Raw genomic sequence first — 22,005 nt, 5'->3', positions numbered from 1 at the left:
AGAAGCCCGCAGTGCGTGTAGGCTCAGTTCCTAGGGTTCGCGCGTTTGCTCCCAGCACAGGGCTCAGAAGGCAGCAGTGCACGTAGGATCAGTTCCTGGGGTTCGCGCAATTGCTCCCAGCCCAGGACTCCTGAACCCGGCCCTACACGGGATTAGTTCCAAGGTGCTGGAGCACTTCCAGGCCAAAGTTTCTGGAGCGCTGAGGCCCTGGCAAGGGGTGGGTCTATCAGTTAGTTACTCTGGCGCTGCCCTCAAGCCTGCGGGAAGGGGGGATGGGCTCTGTTACTCACGGATCTGCCACGGGGATTTCTGAACTTTTGGTGTCCGCAGGTCTGTAGCTGTGGTCACAGGTCTCTGTCCCCAGTGGCTGCAGGGTCCTGGTATGCATCTAGGTTTTTAACTTTTCAATTACAATTGACATTCAATATTATATTAGTTTCATGTATACAGCACAGTGGTTATACTTTTATATAACTTGTGAGTGGTCCCATCAATAAGTCTAGTTATCCAACTGACACCACCCATAGTTATTACAATTTAATATAGACCATATTTCCTGTCTGTACTATACATTCCATGACTATTTTATAATGACAGCAGAGGTTTTAAGGGTAGTATTTCAAGATCTAATCCTCAGACTTTCCTGTCAGAGAGCAGTATGTTATATCCAAAGAAATTAAGTCTCCTGGTAATAGTTAATAGATTTCACTATTAAAATTTAACTGGAAATGGTCATTTTAACTGCAATGTCAAATTATTTATAATGGGAGATAGCTCATATAATTTATCCACTATTCCCTTCCCAATATTAAATACTAGAGGCCCAGTACATGAAATTCATGCATGGGGGGGGGGGGGCCCTCAGCCCGGCCTGCACCCTCTCCAATCCTGGACCCCTTGGGGGATGTCCGACTATGGGATTGGGCCTAAACCAACAGTCAGACATCCCTCTTGCAATCCGGGACCACTGGCTCCTAACCACTCACCTGCCTGCCTGGCTTGTCACCCCTAACCACTCTGCATGCCTGCTTGACCGCCCCTAACTGCCTCTACTTGCTGGCCTGATCATCCCTAACTGCCCTCCCCTGCTGGCCTGATCGCCCCAACCGCTTTCCCCTGCCGGCCTGATTGCCTCTCACTGCCTCTGCCTTGGCCCCTGCCACTGTGGCTTTGTCCAGAAGGAGGACCAGATGACCGGAAGATGTCTGGTTGACCCGGTCTAATTAGCATATTACCCTTTTATTAGTATAGATTAGTATAGATGTACTTGTCCATTGTACACATTGTAAGAGGGACATCTGACTTTCTTTCCTTCAGTCTTCACTGAAGCATAGCTCATCATGCCTTGTTCTCTCTGGGTATCAGGCCCATGATCTGTTAGAGCAGTGGTTCTCAACCTTCCTAATGCCACAACCCTTTAATACAGTTCCTCCTGTTGTGGTGACCCCCAATTTCATTCTTACAAATTGAACATAATGAAAGCATAGTGATTAATCACAAAAACAGTATGTAATTATATATCTGTTTTCCGATGGTCTTAGGCGACCCCTGTGAAAGGGTCGTTCGACCCCTAAAGGGGTCACGACCCACAGGTTGAGAACCGCTGTGTTAGAGCCTTTTGGTATCAGGTCCACAGCTTCTGGTTTCCCAGGACTCTCTTAGTATTCCTAGCCTTCAATGTGGACTTGGGAGTCCTGGTCTATTTCCTCTCTCTATACTCCAATGTTCTGTGAGGCTATACACAGAACTTATTACTATTATGACCTTTATTTTGGCACCATGTTAAAAGTGGAACTTCTTTCTGAGGCTTGTGGTCTTCTTCTCTACAGCATAGACACAAGTCTAGATATTCTTGAATATGTTTTCCATCTATATAAAATTTCTATTACCTCCTCCAAATGAAACACAGAGGGTTGGGGAGTGAAGTGCTGTGTAACTTTGGAATCTAGGCAACATCAAAACCAATTCCCACATTCTTAGATCCATGACCAGACCTCCCCACACCAATGTACATCCAGCATCCAGGGTGATTCCTAGCTGATATCAGGTGTCTGATGAATTAGCTTCACAAGAAAAATAGGTTTTTCCTGTTTATATAAATATTACATGCTCATTGGAAAGAAAAACAAAAAAATATAGAAAAATGCAGAAAAGTTAAACAAAAAACACCTAATACTCCACCAACTCTGAAACAGCCATCAAGTTTTGGAGACCATCCCTTCATTCATGGATCTCAAAAGTTCACACAAATACATAATTTTACATAGAATTTTGTACCATACATGTTGCACTTTCATTTCTCTTTTTCCCCAGTCTTTTTCCTTACTCATAATCTACTTCTCCTCTTCTCCGCCTCCCTTCAAGTTAACCAATGTTAACTGTCTGGTGTAGATTCTTCCATACCTGTTTCCATGTTCATCTAATCACATACACACAGGAATACAGAAATGGGTGTAATTATTTAACAAAAATGAAATATTACACATATACATATCTGTAAGAAAGCAGTTACTTACCAAAAATTATGCAAATGCCTTGGAATCAATTATTGTAGATATAACTCATTTTAAAAAATTACTCTTATGCTATGCTATTTCACACATCAGGATATATCACAATTCATCCAACCATTCTCCTATTAATAGCCATTCATTTTGTCTTTATGTGTATTCTTATGCATTAATGCTGTTATTTCTGTGGGACAGACTTCTGGGTCAAAGCTTTTTATTTTTAACCTTTTGGTAAGAGTACATGGTTTCCCAAACCCCACTCACAAAAGATCTTTTAATTTTGCCAACTCCATGAAGTGAAAGTAGTATCTCAGAGAATGTTGTATTTCCCTGAGTACTATTTAGGTTCATAATATTTTCATAGGTTAATGGACATTTGGAGTTGATCTTCTATCAGTAGCCCTCCAGTCCAGAAGGGTTAAAGACTTCAATGTAAAAATAAAATTATCAGAATCTTAGAAACAAATTTAGGAGACTATGTATAACCTAAGAATTAAGGAGACCATTTAACTAAAATAGTATATCAAGAAAAAAAGGAAAAATGAAAAAAAATATATCTAACTATAAAAATAAAAATATGGTGACTTCTATTATATAAAAATATAAAGACAAATGCTAGATTAAGAAAAACATCTGCAACACAGATGACAAAAGATGAATATCTAAAATATATAAAAGAGCACTTCCAGATTTATTAAACCAATAGAAAAAAAAGGCAAAAGTATATAGGCAATTCATTAAAGATAACCTGTTACATGAATAAAGCATCAAACCTGGATAAAGGCTTTCATTTGTCCATTATTGCACTCCATTGTGAATTTCCTTATAATATTTAATATGATTAAATGTTTTTCCTCATTCATATGTTTATAGACTATTTTTTTCTGTATCTTCTGGTAAATTGATTCCTGAAAGTCTTCCCACTTTCATTATATATACAGATTAACATCTGCAACACAGATTACAAAAGATGAATATCTAAAATATATAAAAGAGCACTTCCAGATTTATTAAACAAACCAATAGAAAAAAAAAGGCAAAAGTATATAGGCAATTCATTAGAGATAACCTGTTACATGAATAAAGTATCAAACCTGGATAAAGGCTTTCATTTGTCCATTATTGCACTCCATTGTGAATTTCCTTATAAGATTTAATATGATTAAATGTTTTTCCTCATTCATATGTTTATAGACTATTTTTTTCTGTGTGTATCTTCTGGTAAATTGATTCCTGAAAGTCTTCCCACTTTCATTATATATACAGATTATGATTTTTCTTATAGACAACTGGATGACTTATTATTCTTTATATTAACTGAGTTTTTCTCTGATGTACTCTTTGATGTACAGTAAGGCTGGAGCTACTCCTAAAGGTTTTTCCACATTCATTACATTTATAGGGTTTTTCTCCAGTATGCATCCTTAGGTGTACAGTAAAGTCTGAGTTTGTTCTGAAGGCTTTTCCACATTCTTCACATTTATAGGGCTTCTCCCCAGTATGAATTCGCTGATGCAGAGTTAGCTGTGAGAGAGTAATACAACCTTTTCCACATTCTTTACATGTATAGGGCTTTTCTCCAGTATGTGTTCGCCAATGCACTATAAGGTATGAACCCCTCCTGAAGGCTTTTCCACACACATCACATTTATAGGGTTTCTCTCCACTATGGATTTTCTGATGTTCTGTGACATGTATCATCTGGCTAAATGCTTTCCCACAGTCATTACATTTAAAAGGTTTCTCTCCAGTATGTGTTCTCTGATGGGTATTAAATCCTGAGTTACTTGTGAAAACCTTCCCACATTCATTACATTTATAGGGTTTTTCTCCAGTATGCCTTCTTTGGTGCACAGTAAGCTGTGATGTATTAGTAAAAGCTTTCTCACATTCATTACATTTATATGGTTTTTCTCCAGTATGGGTCCTTTGATGTATAATAAGGTATGACTTAGTCCTGAAGGATTTTCCACAATCACAGCATTTATAGGGTTTCACTCCAGTATGAATTTTCTGATGCTCCTTAAGATTTACCATTTTTGTGAATGCCCTTTCACAGTCAGTACATTTATACGGTTTCTCTCCTGTATGAATTCTCTGATGTACAGTTAAGTGTGATTTTATTCTGAACGATTCCCCACATTCATTACATAGATAAGGTTTCTCTTCAGTATGAATTCGTTGATGTATAATTAGAGATGAGGAACGCATGAAGGCCTTTCCACATTCACTACATTTATAAGGTTTCTCTCCTGTATGCATTCTGTGGTGTACTGTAAGGCATGAATAATTAATGAATGCTTTCTCACATTCATTACATTTATAAGGTTTTTCTCCCGTGTGAATTCTCTGATGTTCTGTGAAATTTGCTATACGATTGAATGCTTTTCCACATTCATTACATTCATAGGGTTTTTCCCCAGTATGAGTTCTTATATGTACAATAAGGCTTGAATTACTTCTATAGGCTTTTCCACATTCATTACATCTAAAGGGCTTCTCTCCAGTATGAACTCTCTGATGAACATTAAAAATTGTGGTATTCTTGAAGGATTTCCCACACTCATTGCATTTATATGGTTTCTCTTCAGTATGGGTCTTCAGATGTACACTAAGATATGACTTATTCCTGAAGGCTTTCCCACAATCATTACATTTGAAGGGTTTCTCTCCATTGTGAGTTTCTTGATGTCGTGCAAGTTTTGACTTATCACTAAAAGCCTTCCCACATTCACTACATTTATAGGACTTCTCTGCAGTTTGAATTCTCTGGTGCTGATTAAGGCGTGCACACTGGCTAAAAGATTTTCCACAGACATTACACTGATAAGGTTTCTCCTTAGTATGAATTCTCTGATGTACCATCAGTGATGAAGAAGCAATAAAGGCCTTTCCACATTCGTTACACTTATAGGGTTTTTCTCCAGTGTGAATTTTTTTATGTTGACTAAGATATGAAGGCTGACTAAACATTTTCCCACATTCATTACATTCATAAGGTTTTTCTTTAGTGTGAGTTCTTTGATGCTGAATGAGTAATGACCTATAACAAAAGGCCTTTTCACATGTACTGCATTTATAGGGTTTTTCTTTGTTATTATTTTTTCCCCTTAAAGTAAGTTCTGAAGCAGGCTTTATAGTATTGCTGCCTTCCGTATCCTTGCAATTTTTCTTCCCCAAATGGGTATCTGTATTCAAATCTAAATTCTCTGTGAAATTTTCCTCATGATTTTGGCATTTGCTGTGGAACTCTTCTGTGGTAACTCCTGGCTCTGGACAAAATATAGACCCAAATTTAATGCCTCTTTGGCCAGTGTGAATTTTTTTCTGTGTAACTATTTGGCTCTGACTCTCCTGACTATTTTGCAGTCTCAATATCCTGTCATTCCATTTCCACAATCCTCCCATTCTGGAGTGCCATAGACCATTCTCTGCAAGTTTCTCTACTCTGGTTTCCTGTGACAAATCTTCAAAGATATCCTCTGTTAGTATAGCATATTTGGTTGCTGGTTTGGTCTCCAACTCTGGGGAGGGGAAAAAGAAAAATCAAATGAGTCCATTTTCTACATTAGGGAGTTCTCACTGAACTGAATAAGAGGAAAACATGGGCTGACACTGAATATGTTGTTTTTAACTGCTTGTAAATTGGCCTTGTTTTCTAGGAAGAAGGAGCTAAAGTTAAGGGAGACTGGTTGAGCAATGAGCCAAATTAGTAAATTCAAGGAGTTTTCCTCTATTCAAAAAAGTTATTTATGGTAATGGTCCTAGAATATTTGAGAATAAGTCTCTCAAATATTTCTCTTTCATTTCCTTTAGAGTCAACTTCAATTTCTCTTTTTAAAAATCCTCACCCAAGGATATTCTTTCCATTGATTTCTAGAGAGTTGAAGGGAGGGAGGTGAGGGAGAGAGAGAGAGAAACATCAACCGGAGAGAGACACAATTGCATTTAAGGTAAGAAGCTTACTAGAAAATCCCATATAGTTCAAAATAAAAGAAAAATATTGCACAATAACCTGAGGGCCAAAGACATAACAGTAGAAATGATCAAATACTTTGAACTCAATAATTATGAAGGTGCTATATAAAAAAAGGTGTGATACAGTCTTGGTAACCTTAAATATATTAAAAATGGCTGAAAATCAATGATATAAGAAAAAGTCAGTAAATTAAACCCTAAGAAGGTAAAAATAATGAAATGAGACATAATGAAACAAATTGAACACACAATAGAAATGATAAAAATTATTCTTTAAAAGCCAAGTAAGATTGATAAACTCTTGCAAGACTGATTAAAAGACAGACAAAAAAATTAATCTCAGACATAAAAAGAGAGATCACTTCAGATCTACATAGACTTTTAAAAAATCAGCAGAGGGCAGTGTGCCATAAAATTTAAATGTTAGATTAGATAGATCAATAAGCCTAATTTGTTGAAACAAAAAGAAATAGGAAATAGTTCTAAAATTACAAAAGGAATAGAAGCTGTAATTAAAGGCTTTGCACAATAAAACTTCAGGTCAACATGGCTTTCCTGGTGAATTCTATGTACCATAAAATATTTAACTTTCCCTCTCTCTCAACTCTTTATTGTCACAATAAATTTATGGTCTTGCTTTATATTTTATTGAGAATATAGGTGCTATTAAAATAAAATGCCTCCATCTTCCCACTACCAGTTGACCTATGTCTTCTCCATCTTTCCTAGTGATACAACAGGGGAGGTGGCCTCTCTGTCTATTCCATTCTAAATTCCCTCCTTTTCCATTCTAGATTTTCATTCCCTTTTACCTTTTTAGACACTTTAGTAGCTTTAGCTCACATGGGGTATCTCCAATGTCTACTTTTCATTCAATCTTTTTAAAAATATATACTATCTAATCCAGTGATGGTGAACCTATCGAGCTCAGCGTGTCAGCATTTTGAAAAACCCTAACTTAACTCTGGTGCCATGTCACATATAGAAATTTTTTGATATTTGCAACCATAGTAAAACAAAGACTTATATTTTTTATATTTATTTAATATATTTAAATGCCATTTAACAAAGAAAAATCAACCAAAAAAATGAGTTCGCGTGTCATAGGTTCGCCATCACTGATCTAATCTAATAAAAGAGAAACATGCAAATTGACTGCACCTCTGCTACGCCCCCAGCCATGCCCACCAGCCAATCAGAGAGGCTATATGCAAATTAAACCAACCAAGATGGCAGCCAGCAGCCACAGAGCTGGAGCAAGCAGGAGGCTTGGTTGCCCCGGCGATGGAGGAAGCCAAGCTTTCTGCCTGCCCTGGCTGGCTGTGGCCTCCACTCAAGGCAACAAAGTTTCAATTATAGAAGATAAATAAGTCCCAGATATCTGCTTCCAGCCAGCCTCCACTGGGAGCTTGGGTGGCTGGGGGCTGTGGACAGCCTGCAAAGAGCCATCAGCCCCTCACCCAGGATGGCCAAACCCTCATGGGGTGAGGGTCCTCGCTGGGGGGCTTGGCCAGCCTGAAAACAGCCATCAGCCCCTCAACCAGACTGGGCAGGCACCCCAGCAGGACCCCCCCACCCTGAAGGGGGTGTGACCAGCCTGAAAATGGCCCTCAGCCCCTCACCCAGGCTGGCCAGGCACCCCAGTGGGGACCCCCACACTGAAGGGGCTGTGGCCAGCCTGCAAACAGCCATCAGCCCCTCACCCAGGCTGACCAGGCACCCCAGTGGGGACCCCCACCCTGAAGGGGCTGTGGTCAACCTGCAAACAGCCATCAGCCCCTCACCCAGGCTGGTCAGGCACACCAGCAGGGACCCCCACCCTGAAGGGGGTGTGGCCAGCCTGAAAACGGCCCTAGGCCCCTCACCCAGGCTGGCCAGGCACCCCAGCGAGACCCTCACTCTGATCCGGGACACCCTTCAGGGCAAACCAGCCGGCCCCCGCCCATGCACCAGGCCTCTATCCTATATAATAAAAGGGTAACATGCAAATTGATCCAAACAGCAGAATGACTGGGAATGACTGGTCACTATGACACACACTGACCACCAGGGGGGACGCTTAATGTAGGAGCTGCCCCCTGGTGGTCAGTGGGCTCTCACAGGGGGAGCTCTGCTCAGCCACAAGCCAGGCTGACGGCTGCTAGTACAGCGGTGGTGGTGGGAGCCTCTCCTCCCTCCTCAGCAGCGCTAAGGATGTCCGACTGCAGCTTAGGCCTGCTCCCCATTGGGAAGTGGACATATCCCGAGGGCTCTCAGGCTGCCAGAGGGATGTCTGACTGCCAGCTTAGGCCCAATCCCCCGGGGGTTGGGCCTAAGCCAGCAGGTGGTCATCCCCCAAGGGATCCCAGACTGCGAGAGGGCACAGGCAGGGCTGAGGGACCCCCCCTGAGGGCACAAATTTTTGTGCACCGGGCCTCTAGTTTAATATATAAAACAACATAAGAACACATATGCGAGTATGGATGGCATCATAATAAAATGCTCAAATGAAATAGAACCCACTTATCATCTCCACTACTATCGTCCTTAATCAAATTTACTATGGTCTCTTGCCTAGAGTATTTTTAACAATCTTTTAACTGATTACTTTATGCCCTTAAATTCGATTTCCATAAACAGGGTTATCCTTGATTAAAATCTTTCAATGCCTTCACACTCACTTTGATTAAAAACCATACTCCTTACCATCATCTACAAACCCTTGAATAGGCAGTCTCCTGTGTCTCTAATCTTATTCTACACCAGTCTCCAGCTCATTTATGCTTCATCACAGCAGCTTCCTTTGGTTTCTAGAATGCATTACATTATTTTCTCTATCAGGTTATTTGCCTGGAATGTTCCTCTTTTCCTCTTTCCGTCTGGCTTCTTCTGGTCCTTCAAGTTTCCGCTTAAATGTCACCTCCTCAGAAGCCTTCCTTGACCACACTATAAGGTGGCAGCCTCATTCCCTATCCTAGTTACTCTTTCATACCCCCCAGTTTATCTCACAGCTAAATGTTATTACTATCACTATTTAGCTTGTTTTTGTTCATTTACATGTTTATTATCTATTTCTCAAAAAGTAATCTTCATGAGGGCAGGGACCTGGTCCATCTTACTGCGGTAGACCAGTACCTAACTGTGCATATATAGCTGACTCCATTTAAAAACTGATCCTTCTGAACCCTTAACCCCATTCTCTTTCCCCTTGGGAACACTATGAATGTGTACAGAGACTCCAGGTTAATTGTGAATTACCATTATTCCTTCCTCCACCATTAGTCCTTCCTCCTAGGAAAGGTACCCTCAATGTTATCTTGCCCTGGGGCCAGAGCCCCCATTATCTGGTCCTTTTGTTCTCCTATATCACCTTGCATTCCTTTTGGAGTACTAGGTCCATTTCTTCGGAAGGTGTAGAACAGGTGGTCTGGGGGTGAATGGGGCCTAGGACTGTGTTTCTGTAAGCTCTCTATTAAAACTCTTTAAACTGACAAGCTAGACTTGTCTGCTTTGTTCTTTGGCCTCTCAAATCCTTTGGAATTTGGGGGCTGATTTGCATACACAGTCTTTTCACGAAACACTAACCCAGTTCACAGTATACAAATGTTTAATAAACACTGATTATATAAATACTTTATTTTGACTCCCAACTGATTTTTTGTTTGTATTCTTAATTAGTTGAAAATCCAAATCTGAGAGATTGTCCACAATATCCAAGCTTGTTTGTATTCTCAATTAAGAACCCCTAAAGTTTCAACAGGCTTATAGATGAAGAAAGTCAAATAATGACCAAGTATGTTTAGCTTAAAATAAATCAGTGTTGATTCTCCAAGAAAGCATTTTCAGAAAAATTAATAAATGAAAACCATATCAGATAATGATTAAACAAAGAAAAAAATATAAATTTAATTGGAGACAATAGAACTGAAAGGAATATTTTATGTATGTTTGAATGAAGAATAAATAAAAGAACAGTAATTAAAAATCATGAATCCAAGAATGTTGTATGCATCCCTATGTTCATAGCAGCACAATTTACAATAGCTAAGATCTGGAAATAGTGCAACTGCCCATTAGCAGATGAGTGGATAAAAAAAGATGTGGTACATTTACACTATAGAATACTATGCAGCAGTAAAAAAGAAGGATCTCTTACCCTTTGAGAAAGCATGGAGGGACCTGGAGAGTATTATGCTAAGTGAAATAAGTCAGTCAGAGAAAGACAAGTATCACATGATCTCACTCATATGTGGCATCTAATGAACAAAATAGATCCAGAGACACAGAAGCATGGAACAGACTATGGTATCTCAGAGGGAAGGTAGGGGTGGGTGGCTGGGTGGGAAAAGATCAACCAAAGAACTTGTATGCATATATGCATAACCCATAGACCCAGACAATAGGGTGGTGAAAGCCTGGGGCAGAGGGTGGGCTAGAAGGGGTCAATGGGAGGGGGGAGGGGAAAGGGGACATATGTAATACTTTCAACAATAAAAATTTCATTAAAAAATCATTAATCCAAGAAAGCAAAGTAGGATGGGACAGGAACCAAAAGTAGAGGACTAAGAGAGGGAAGAGGGGGAAAAGAGAAGGAAATGAAGGGAGGGGGGAGAAAGAGAGGGAGAAAGGTATAGGGACAGAGGAAGAGAAAGAATCTTTTCCTCTGAGATAGCTTTGAGAAAAGATACTCTCCAAAATATTTCAGATATTCTGACTCATCCATGGAATAAATCTCATCTTCCTGGTTCTTATGAACTCACCTGGATAGGGGGCTCTTGAAATTTCTCTCATTACCACCCATGGTCCTTTTTTATCCTCCAAACGAGATATCATATCGGGTTTGGAAACTGTAAGCCCTGTTCAGAAAAAAAGGAATAGGATTTGATTGTGCCTATGAGAAGAACTATCGCCAAATTCAGTCTCAGCTCTTAATCTCCTGTGCAGAGTGGCTATTGTAGAAAGTTCTAGAGATGTGCTGTCCAGTAACAATTGCCAATAGTTTCATGTAGCTATTTAAATTTGAATTAGTTATAATTACATAAAATTTAAAATTTAGTTCTTCAATTGGACTAGTCACATTTCAAGTGCTCAAGTGGCTAGTGCTTGGCATATGGCTAGGACTGATGTGGGTCATTCCCACCAGTAGAACATTCTACTATATCAGTGATGGCGAACCTTTTGAGCTCGGCGTGTCAGCATTTTGAAAAACCCTAACTTAACTCTGGTGCCATGTCACATATAGAAATTTTTTGATCTTTGCAACCATAGTAAAACAAAGATTTATATTTTTGATATTTATTTTATATATTTAAATGCCATTTAACAAAGAAAAATCAACCAAAAAAAAATGAGTTCGTGTGTCACCTCTGGCACGCGTGTCATAGGTTCGCCATCACTGTACTATATAATGGGTGTCAGAGAATTACAAAGGTATTTCAAAGTTCAACACTATGACCCCAAGTTTGTTGGGATAACAGATCATGAGAATAATCTGTTTAGAAAGAAAAGGAACAAACAGATACTTAAAAGAGTGACTAGAAAAAATTTTAGTTCTAAATCAGGAATTGTCAACAATCTCCAAGATTCCAATGAAATATGTATTTCTTACTCTGCAATGGGTAGGCCATTTAGTTAAGAGTGAGGAATAGCTAACTCCCAACAATATGCTCCTAAGATGATGAGATTTTAATGCCAAAATTCAGCAAACCTGGTCAAATGGGCAGATGCATATACTTACCCAGGGAGACAAGATTCCTATAATTCTCTAGCATCACATCCCTGTGCAGGCCCCTTTGTGTAGGGTCCATCAACCTCCACTCTTCCAATGTGAAGTCTATTGCCACATCTTTAAATGTCACTGATTCCTAAAGTAAATACATTGTGATCACCCAGGGACTATACAGTAAGACCTGTTAGGTAGAATAATTCATACAGAAGTGAGGAAAAATTTCAGAAATCAGAATCACCAAATGATTATGGAAGTTAATCAGTTCAACCTTTAAAGGATGTATGAATCTCCCCAATGACAAGAACTTAAAGTCACAAGAGGAAACCCATTCTATTTTTAGTTTTATCTACTAGCAGGATTTTTTTTTTCAGACTAATTCAATCTGGATTTCTATAACTTCAAAAAAAATTGGTCCTACTATATTATCTGGATTCACACAGCATGCTTTCCTCCTTCCCTAAGAAGTCTTTAAGATATTTGATAACAGCTACTAGTTTCCACCCAAAGCATCCTTTCTTCTTAAAAAGCCTGGCTTATGTATAATATCAACTCTTTTTCAGTTTCAATCTATAAAATATGGCTTATCAAAAGATACATTTTGTCATTCAGATGACAGAAAAAGATTATAAGATCTCTCTTTGAAAAATAAAAAAAAAAAATCCACAGAATTTTGTGGAACTTCTTTGGTCAGGATATGAAATATATATGCAACTGTATAAAAAATAGAAGAACCAACCATAAAAAATTTTAATCTTACCTACTGGAAGGAGACAATAGAGAGCAGGAAACTGGAATAAAAGGCAGACTCCACTGAATATTTCTTGTTTTATAGATCTGACTTTTGAACCATCTGAATATATATATAAAAGCCTAAGCGACCAGCCGACCAGCCAGTACCTATGATGTGCACTGATCACCAGGGGGCAGATGCTCAACACAGGAGCTGCCAAGTGACAGCAACTTTGCAGAGCGCCCTCTCGCACTTCAGGACCTCTTGGGGGATGTCAGACTGCTGGTTTCAGCCCAATCCCCGCAGGCCAGGCCGAGGGACCCAACCAGGGCACAAATCCATGCACTAGGCCTCTAGTAGTATTATAAAAGAAATACTTAAAATAAACCTATTTGCTCTAAAAGTAAACAAAATTTATAATAGTGTGGGAATATGGTACATTTCTGCTGTGGCATCTAAACCACTTGAAAAAACTACTATTGTATAAGACAAGTAATTTTCCAGGTGATTTTCTATGCCACATGATAAAATCATAGCAGAAAAAATTAAAGTTATATCTTGCTAATTCCCTCAGCATATGATCCCCAAATATATTTGTAATTCTCCCTATCACATTGTCCAAATAGTCTTAAAATCCAAGCAATATGGATGTACTATTTAAACATTTGCCACACTGTTTTTTTTTTTGAAAAATAGATATATTATTTTTAGATGTTTCCAACAACAAAAGCAATCCATAAAAATTAAAAGTGAAATGAAACTAGTTGTTAGAATACACATTTATCAGAAAGACACTATTTTGAGTGGCTTTAAAACACAGTAATTTTTCTGGATTTCCCTTCTGAGGTACACTCCAAAGGAGAAAAAGAACTACAAATAACAAAAAACATGCTTCCGTAAGTAATCATATTGGTGGTGGTAGTGACAGAAATGCTATTTTTTAAAAATATATTTTATCGATTTTTTAAAAATATATTTTATTGATTTTTTACAGAGAGGAAGGGAGAGGGATAGAGAGTTAGAAACATCGATAAGAGAGGAACATCGATCACCTGCCTCCTGCACACTCCCCACTGGGAATGTGCCCGCTACCAAGGTACATGCCCTTGACCGGAATCGAACCCGGGACTCCTGAGTCCACAGGCCGACGCTCTATCTGCTGACCCAAACAGGTCAGGGCTATTTTATTGATTTTTTTATAGAGAGGAAGGGAGAGGGATAGAGTGTTAGAAACATCAATGAGAGAGAAACATCGATCAGCTGCCTCCTGCACATCCCCAATTGGGGATGTGCCCGCAACCAAGGAACATGCCATTGACCAGAATCGAACCCGGGACCCCTCAGTCCGCAGGCTGATGCTCTATCCACTGAGCCAAACCGGTTACGGCCAGAAATGCTATTTTATAACTGTTGTTTGTATAGTGTTAGAGAAAGCAAATTAGTATACTGATGTCATTGAGAACTAATACATTTGGCATGGGAAAAGTAATATGTAAATGTAATATTGATGAAATTATATAAAAACTCTATAGATCCAAAACTGAATTGGAAATATAGTCTAAATTTATGAGATTTTATTTTTAAGGAAAAAAACGTATTTCCTAGCTTTGACCACTGAAAAGTCCTAGAAACAATAACCAATAAGATAGCATTATGCAAGCCAGACTGTGGTTTGTAATATTGCTTCCCACTAAAAGGAATCAAGGCCTGGAACTTTCTGTCATACTAAAAAGCAAGGAAGCTATCAAAGGCTTCTAGGATCATGTCTAGGACAGGAGGCAATTTGAAGAGGCTCCCATTGGCTAATGATGGAACAATCTGAGTATTAATAAGGATAATAACTGTAGTGGATTTCAAAAATATATGTTTAAATTCATAATTTCATAATAAAATTATAAAAATACTCATTGATGATTTTTGAGAGATGATTGGAAACTGGTAATTAAGAAGAAAGAATCAACCTTTTGTCCTTTTTCAATGCAAAATATATATACTTTGAGTAGTAATCAAGTGTGGTCAAATAGTTGATTGGGGAGGTTTCTCTTTATGTAAGTACTCTAGCTAGTACATGAAGAGGAAGAAAAGAATTTGATCACCATTTTGCAATCTTTAATAAATTAAAGGATCATAAGTAACTGCTGTAAAATTAATGAGATATTTCATTTTTTATACCAAGTCATTGAAACATGAGTATTTTAAATTTACAAATATCTGTAAATAGACCAGTCACATTTCAGGTGCTCAACAGCCACATGTACATGTAGGTAGTATCTACAGTACTGAACAACGCAGCTCTAAAGTACAATGACAGTTTCTTCAATAAATGATAACAAAGGGAGGACAAAGAGGGAGGGGGAAATCTCTAGATTAAAAGTGAACTAAGAGACAAAGTTAACTAATTATAACATAATAATCAACTCAATATTTGATAATATTAAGGCTGTTAGTTTTTTAGCTGTTGACTCTTGAACAACAGGGGTTTGAACGACACAGGTTCACTCATACATGGATTTTTTCAATAAATACATACAGCACTTTATTTTCTCTTCCTTATAATTTTCTTAACATTTTCTTTTATCTAGCTTACTTTATTGTAACAATACAATATATAATATGTCTAACATATAACATGTGTTAATTGATTGTGTTATCAGTAAGACTTCTGGTCAACAGTAGACTATTAGTAGTTAAATTTTTTGGGAGTCAAAAGTTATATGAAGATTTTTGACAGCACGTATGTTGATGCCCCTAAACCCTGCACTGTTAAAGAGTCAATTGTATAACCTAACATTAAAAAATAATCTGTTATAGATTATATAATATCTTATATGTGCTTCAAAATAATTAGAGTTACAGGCAAAATAAGATTTTCCACGAATTGATAGCTGTTGAAGATGGCAATAGGTTCATCAAGATTCATCAAACTTGCCCTAACCGGTTTGGCTCAGTGGATAGAGCATCGGCTTGAGGACTGAAGGGTTCCAGTTTTGATTTCGGTCAAGGGCATGTACCTTGGTTGCCGGCACATCCCCAGTAGGGGGTGTGCAGGAGGCAGCTGATCTATTTTTCTCTCTCAACGATGTTTCTAACTCAGCCGTGGGCAAACTACAGCCTGCGGGCCAAATCCGGCCCATTTGAAATGAATAAAACTAAAAAAAAAAAAGACCGTACCCTTTTATGTAATGATGTTTACTTTGAATTTATATTAGTTCACACAAACACTCCATCCATGCTTTTGTTCCGGCCCTCCGGTCCAGTTTAAGAACCCATTGTGGCCCTCGAGTCAAAAAGTTTGCCCACCCCTGATTTAGACCATCTATAAAAACCCAAGTTTATCATCATACTTTATGGTGAACAGCCATATACATTACTCCTGAGACCACAAAAACAAAGATGTCCTCTTTCCTCACTTCAACATTGTATTGTAAGTTTTAGCAAGGGAAATTAGACAATAAAAATAAATAAAAGGTATCCAGATTGGAGAGGAACAAATTTCTATTTGCAAATGACATCATCTCTATTTACAGATGACATTTTCTTGCATATGGAAAACCCTGAAGAATCCCCACACATACACATACACAAAAACCTGTAAGAACTAAAACTAGTTCAGCAAGGTTCAGGATACAAGATCAATATACTTAAGTTAATTATTTCTACACACTAGCAATGAATATTCAATAAAGAAATGAAGAAAAAAATTTATTTAAAGTAGCAACTAGCACCCAACCCCCACCAAAAAAACCCCAGGAATAAATTAACAAAATATGTGTAAGACTTGTACACTGAAAAATACAAAACATCAATAAAAGAACCCCCCTCCCCACACACAAAATAAGAAGACATCCCATATACTATTGGAAAACTTTATATTGTTAAGATAGCAATATTCCCAAGACTGATCAACAGATTCAACACAAGCCCTATGAAAATTCTATATGCTTTTTTTCAGAAATAAATATTAAAAATTATTAAATAATTAGTTCTACTCAAATTATAATTAAAGCTAAGTTCAGTGCTTATAAGCAGAGTGCAGAATTTAAGGAAGAGCCAGAGAAAATTAATCTTCTGCCAGGGACTCACTCTGTCAGAAGAACAAAAAGAAACCTTATGATTTATTCACCATGTCAAAAATTATGGTATTTTCCTAAGGTTCATAATTCAAAGTCTGAAATAACACATAATTTATATTAAAGTCTAAATTGTCATATGTTAAAGAATACTTTAAGAATCATTGGTCCAGTGATGTTTCAAAAAATTAATGTAAAGACTGAAGCTCGGCATTTCTTAAAGTATCCACAGCAGAGAAAAACCAAGATGGCGGCATAGGTAAACACCGGAGTTAGCTGCCTCGAACAACCACTTCACAAATACAACTAAAAGACAGAACGGACATCGCCCAGAATCACAGGAAGACTGGCTGAGGGGAAATTCTTCAACTAGAAGGAAAGAGAACAGCATACGAGATTCAGAGGAAGCGCAGTGCGGAAAATACAAAGGTGCGGAGGTACGCGCGGAGCGGGCTGGTAGCTGAGGGCGCGGTTGTTGTTTTCAATCGGGAAGGAGGCTCAGGCCCTGAGCTGCAGTTCTGGGTGAGTCTCTAGGGACCCAGACTCAAACGGGAGAAGCGGGACTGTCTGGCATCGGTCGGAGCTCGAGGGCAGCTTTCTCTCCGAGGTTTGCAGCAGTTGCTGGGACTCTGAGAGGCAGAGCCTCTGGGGACGGGACTGAGAGCAGCCATAACTGCCCCCTCCACCCGCTCTGTTGATCCCGTGCGACCCGCCCCGCCCAAGCCCTGCACAGAGCCATTTGCCAGATAGCCTCAGGCAAAGGCTAGATTCGCACCTCCCTAGAGGACAGAAGTTTTCCCACTGCAGACACAGCTGATTCTCAGCCAGTTGGCGTGGAGGTCAAATCCCCCTAGTATTAACTACACCAATCAAGGCTTAACTACAACAAGACTGCACACAAAGACCACTAGGGGGTGCACCAAGAAAGCATAAAAAATGCGGAGACAAAGAAACAGGACAAAACTGTCAATGGAGGATATAGAGTTCAGAACCACACTTTTAAGGTCTCTCAAGAACTGTCTAGAAGCCGCCAATAAAGTTATTGAGATCCTCAAGAAATCTAATGAGACCCTCGATGTTGTGATAAAGAACCAACTAGAAATTAAGCATACACGGACTGAAATAACAAATATTATACAGACTCCCAACAGCAGACCAGAGGAGCGCAAGAATCAAGTCAAAGATCTGAAATGCGAAGAAGCAAAAAACACCCAACCAGAAAAGCAAAATGAAAAAAAGAATCCGAAAATACGAAGATAGTGTAAGGAGCCTCTGGGACAGCTTCAAGCGTACCAACATCAGAATTATAGGGGTGCCAGAAGATGAGAGAGAGCAAGATATTGAAAACCTATTTGAAGAAATAATGACAGAAAACTTCCCCTACCTGGTGAAAGAACTCCAGGAAGCGCAGAGAACCCCAAACAAAAGGAATCCAAAGAGGACCATACCAAGACACATCATAATTAAAATGCCAAGAGCAAAAGACAAAGAGAGAATCTTAAAAGCAGCAAGAGAAAGAAACTCAGTTACCTACAAGGGAATACCCATAAGACTGTCAGCTGATTTCTTAACAGAAACTTTGCAGGCCAGAAGGGAGTGGCAAGAAATATTCAAAGTGATGAATAGCAAGAACCTACAACCAAGATTACTTTATCCAGCAAAGCTATCATTCAGAATTGAAGGTCAGATAAAGAGCTTCACAGATAAGGAAAAGCTAAAGGAGTTCATCACCACCAAACCAGGATTATATGAAATGCTGAAAGGTATCCTTTAAGAAGAGGAAGAAGAAGAAAAAGGTAAAGATACAAATTATGAACAACAAACATGCATCTATCAACAAGTGAATCTAAGAATCAAGTGAATCAATAATCTGATGAACAGAATGAACTGGTGATTATAATAGAATCAGGGACATAGAAAGGGAATAGACTCACTATTCTTGGTGGGGAAAAGGGTGTGGGAGATGCAGGAAGAGACTGGACAAAAATTGTGCACCTAGGGATGAGGACAGTGGGGGGGAGGGGTAAGGGCAGAGGGTGGGGTGGGAACTGGGTGGAGGGGAGCTATGAGGGGAAAAAAAAGAGGAACAAATGTAATAATCTGAACAATGATTTACTAAAAAAAAAAAAAAAAAGTATCCACAGCAGTTTCTACTACTAGGAAAACAAGTGTAAATGGTGTTTCCCAACTCATTCTCCCTTTTCAACCAAGCGAAAAACCCAAAAGAAACTCAGAATGCATCCTCTCCCTCTTCTCTCCAAAGAGAGAGAGAGAAACAACCATCAATGGCAAGCGGCAGTTGCCGAAGTAATTCCGAGTGGCTTCATGCTCTGGTGGGAATACTGCTTCTCTCCCTCGTGGCTTCTAGTGCTCTACGCGTTCAGAGAAACTCGTCTAGTAATGAACTGTAGAAATGATCCCTGAAAGTATACTCTTAACATACACACCCCCGCCTCCGCCAGGTCTACCGCCGCCGCACACTTTGCAGTCATGGTGACATAGTTTCCCTAGTTCTCATCCCACTGGCAAAGAAAAAAGCTTTCCAGTCTGTATAATCCTTCAGATACTATCACTCAACAATGATTTTTAACACTTAGGTGGACATTAAATGTCCAAAGTTTTTAAAAAACGGCCACCTCATTAACATAATACTGAACGACAGCCAATCACAACCTGTGCGGTGTAAGCCCAGGAGGCATCACTCAGTTCCAGTGAGGCGGCCCCGCCCCTGAGAGCTACCGGAAAGGGCGGGCTTTTTCTTTCTTAGAATCGAGCTGCTTCCTGTGATTGGTGAAACGTGCCGCGATGGCCGTCCTGAGTTTGACTTTCAATCGCGGGTGGATTTGAGACCGGTCGCTGGTTGCCGTGGCTGTGGCTGGGGCGGGGAGGGGAACTGCAGCTGGGACCCAGCGCTGGGAGACAGTCTTTTGGTTTGTGTGTCATGTTTGCACTATCTGTTCACACTTTCTGAGTTCTTAAAGGTCGTTGGTGCTTTAGCATAAAAAGAAGAAAAAGTAAACATTCATTGGAGATGCATTTCCTAATGAGATGAATAAACTATGTTCCAATTGGTTCACATGGAGTAAGTTTGTCACTAATTCCATTCCTATTTTTGTTTTAAAAAGTGGGAGATTCTGATGCCAGAGGGACGCCGCTGAAATAAGCCTTTTTGGAAGTCGCCGTGGGAGGGGGAGAGGCGTGGATTTCACCGGCTGCAGTAGTTTCTTAGGTCGCAACGTCCTATGTCCCACAAGCCCGTCCTGAACGGGGCAGCTGGGCGGTGAGCCAGTCAGAGCAGGGCCAGTGCCCGGTTCCCGGCCCATGTTGCAGCCCGTGAGGTTCAGCGTTCGGGCCAGATCAGTGTCCATCAGTCCACGGCCGTCACTCCACGCTGGCGCCCAACAGGGCCTGGCGCCTCGGCCGCAGCAGGAGTCCCAGGAGGGCCCTGTGCCCAGAGCCTGGAGTGAGTGGCTCCTCTGTAGAAGTTTGTATAGTTAGATCTTGGCTCGCGGTGGCCACGCCCGTCCCGGCCAATTATGTTTTCAGGTGTGATTGATGGGCAGGCATTTTCCCGCCTCACTCAGACCTGGACGTGTGTTGAAATTGCCTTTGCCCAGTCCCTTTCCCCACTGATGAGCAGGGAACAGACGTGGACAGTGTTAAATGTCGCTTTTGGCCAAGCTGCCTAAATGGCAGGCCTGTATCTAGTCTTCCCTTTGATTCTTTCCTGTTAAGTAATAACTACATTATTATAACGGAATCAGTCTGAGCCCAGGCCAGGCAGCGCAGTTGATTAGAGCGTCGTCCCCATACCCAAAGTTGTGGATTCGACCCCCACTCAAGGCACATACAAGAATGATCCAATGAATGCATGAATAAGTGGAACAACAAGCCAATGTTTCTCTAAAATCAGTAAATAAATTTTTTTAAGTGGAAGATCTGAGGAAACTTAAATAACTAGATGGAACTTAGAATGTCACTTATGTCCTTTTGTTTAATGTCCCAGGTGGTTTTGTTACAATAGTTCAGTGGTTCTCAACCTTCCTAATGCCGCGACCCTTTAATACAGTTCTTCATGTTGTGGTGACCCCCAATTTCATTGTTACAAATTTGAACATAATTAAAGCATAGTGATTAATCACAAAAACAATATATAAAAAAAAATTAAAAAAAGACTGAACCTCAGGATTTATTTTCTCATAAAAACAAAAAGGAAAACTCATTTTTACACAAAACATGTTTGGAATAAAATCAACTTTCAAAGTATAATTTTCAAAAACATCTATATATATAAAAGGCCAAGTGACCGACCGTCCCAACTGGCCAGCTGGTACATATGACCTGCACTGGCAATTAAAAATAAACATTGACTCACGCATGCACGATAAATATAAAGCTCTCACTGGTGCCAATCGCACATGTATGTTCGATCTGTCATTGTCGATTGTGAATTTGGTTGTTTTTGTTGACATTCAACGTGAACTACATTGTGATTCATTCATTGACCGTCCGACCAACTGGCCGGTACATATGACATGAACTGGCAATTTAAAAATAAACATTGACTCATGCATGCATGATACATATAAAGCTCTTGCTGGTGAAAATCACACGTGTGTTTTAATTTTATACTACTACTTAAATCAATTAAGACAGGGCACAGGCCTGGTTGAGCATCTGCTCCCTCGCTTAGGCTTTTATATTTATATAGATATTATATGTACTATTTTGACATGTAATTTTTTAGAGTAACATAATTACTGCATGAATCTTTCTTCTAATTAATTTCCTTTTAATGTGCATGAATCCGTACACCACACCACTACTAAAAACATAATTCTAAAAAAAAAAGAGAGGGGCAGAACTTCTCCTACATAAAATAAAAAACACACCATAATTCTCCTAAAAGTATAATCAACACATGTATGTCAAAGATGTACTAAGTCATTAATGAGACGTAAGCAAGCTTGACAAACTGGCTTACAGCAGGTATAAGAAACAGATGTATAG

At 39.4% G+C, this 22,005-nt stretch overlaps 1 protein-coding gene and 1 non-coding gene across 5 annotated transcripts in view; both read right to left on the bottom strand.

The window, feature by feature from the left end:
• Nucleotides 1-1,587: 1,587 nt before the first annotated feature.
• ZNF624 (zinc finger protein 624) overlaps nt 1,588-22,005 on the bottom strand; it is a 57,406-nt gene continuing 36,988 nt past the window's right edge. For all 4 annotated transcript variants that reach the window (XM_036315940.1, XM_036315941.1, XM_036315938.1 and 1 more), the window contains 4 exons: nt 12,205-12,331; nt 11,228-11,323; nt 3,284-6,034; nt 1,588-2,419 (listed from right to left, as the gene is read on the bottom strand). In XM_036315940.1, coding sequence (XP_036171833.1) covers nt 3,819-6,034; nt 11,228-11,323; nt 12,205-12,331 — 2,439 coding nt within the window. In that variant the 3' untranslated portion in view covers nt 1,588-2,419; nt 3,284-3,818. The remainder of the gene's footprint in view (nt 2,420-3,283; nt 6,035-11,227; nt 11,324-12,204; nt 12,332-22,005) is intronic.
• On the bottom strand, nt 19,224-19,431 carry LOC118659690. The gene has a single exon (XR_004968659.1). It is a non-coding gene; the product is annotated as a small nucleolar RNA U3 (small nucleolar RNA).

This window comes from Myotis myotis, unplaced genomic scaffold (assembly GCF_014108235.1).
Source record: "Myotis myotis isolate mMyoMyo1 unplaced genomic scaffold, mMyoMyo1.p scaffold_m19_p_69, whole genome shotgun sequence".
Lineage (NCBI taxonomy): Eukaryota > Metazoa > Chordata > Mammalia > Chiroptera > Vespertilionidae > Myotis > Myotis myotis.
The sequence above is the reverse complement of the archived record's forward strand: the minus strand, read 5'-3'. Positions and strand labels throughout refer to the sequence as shown.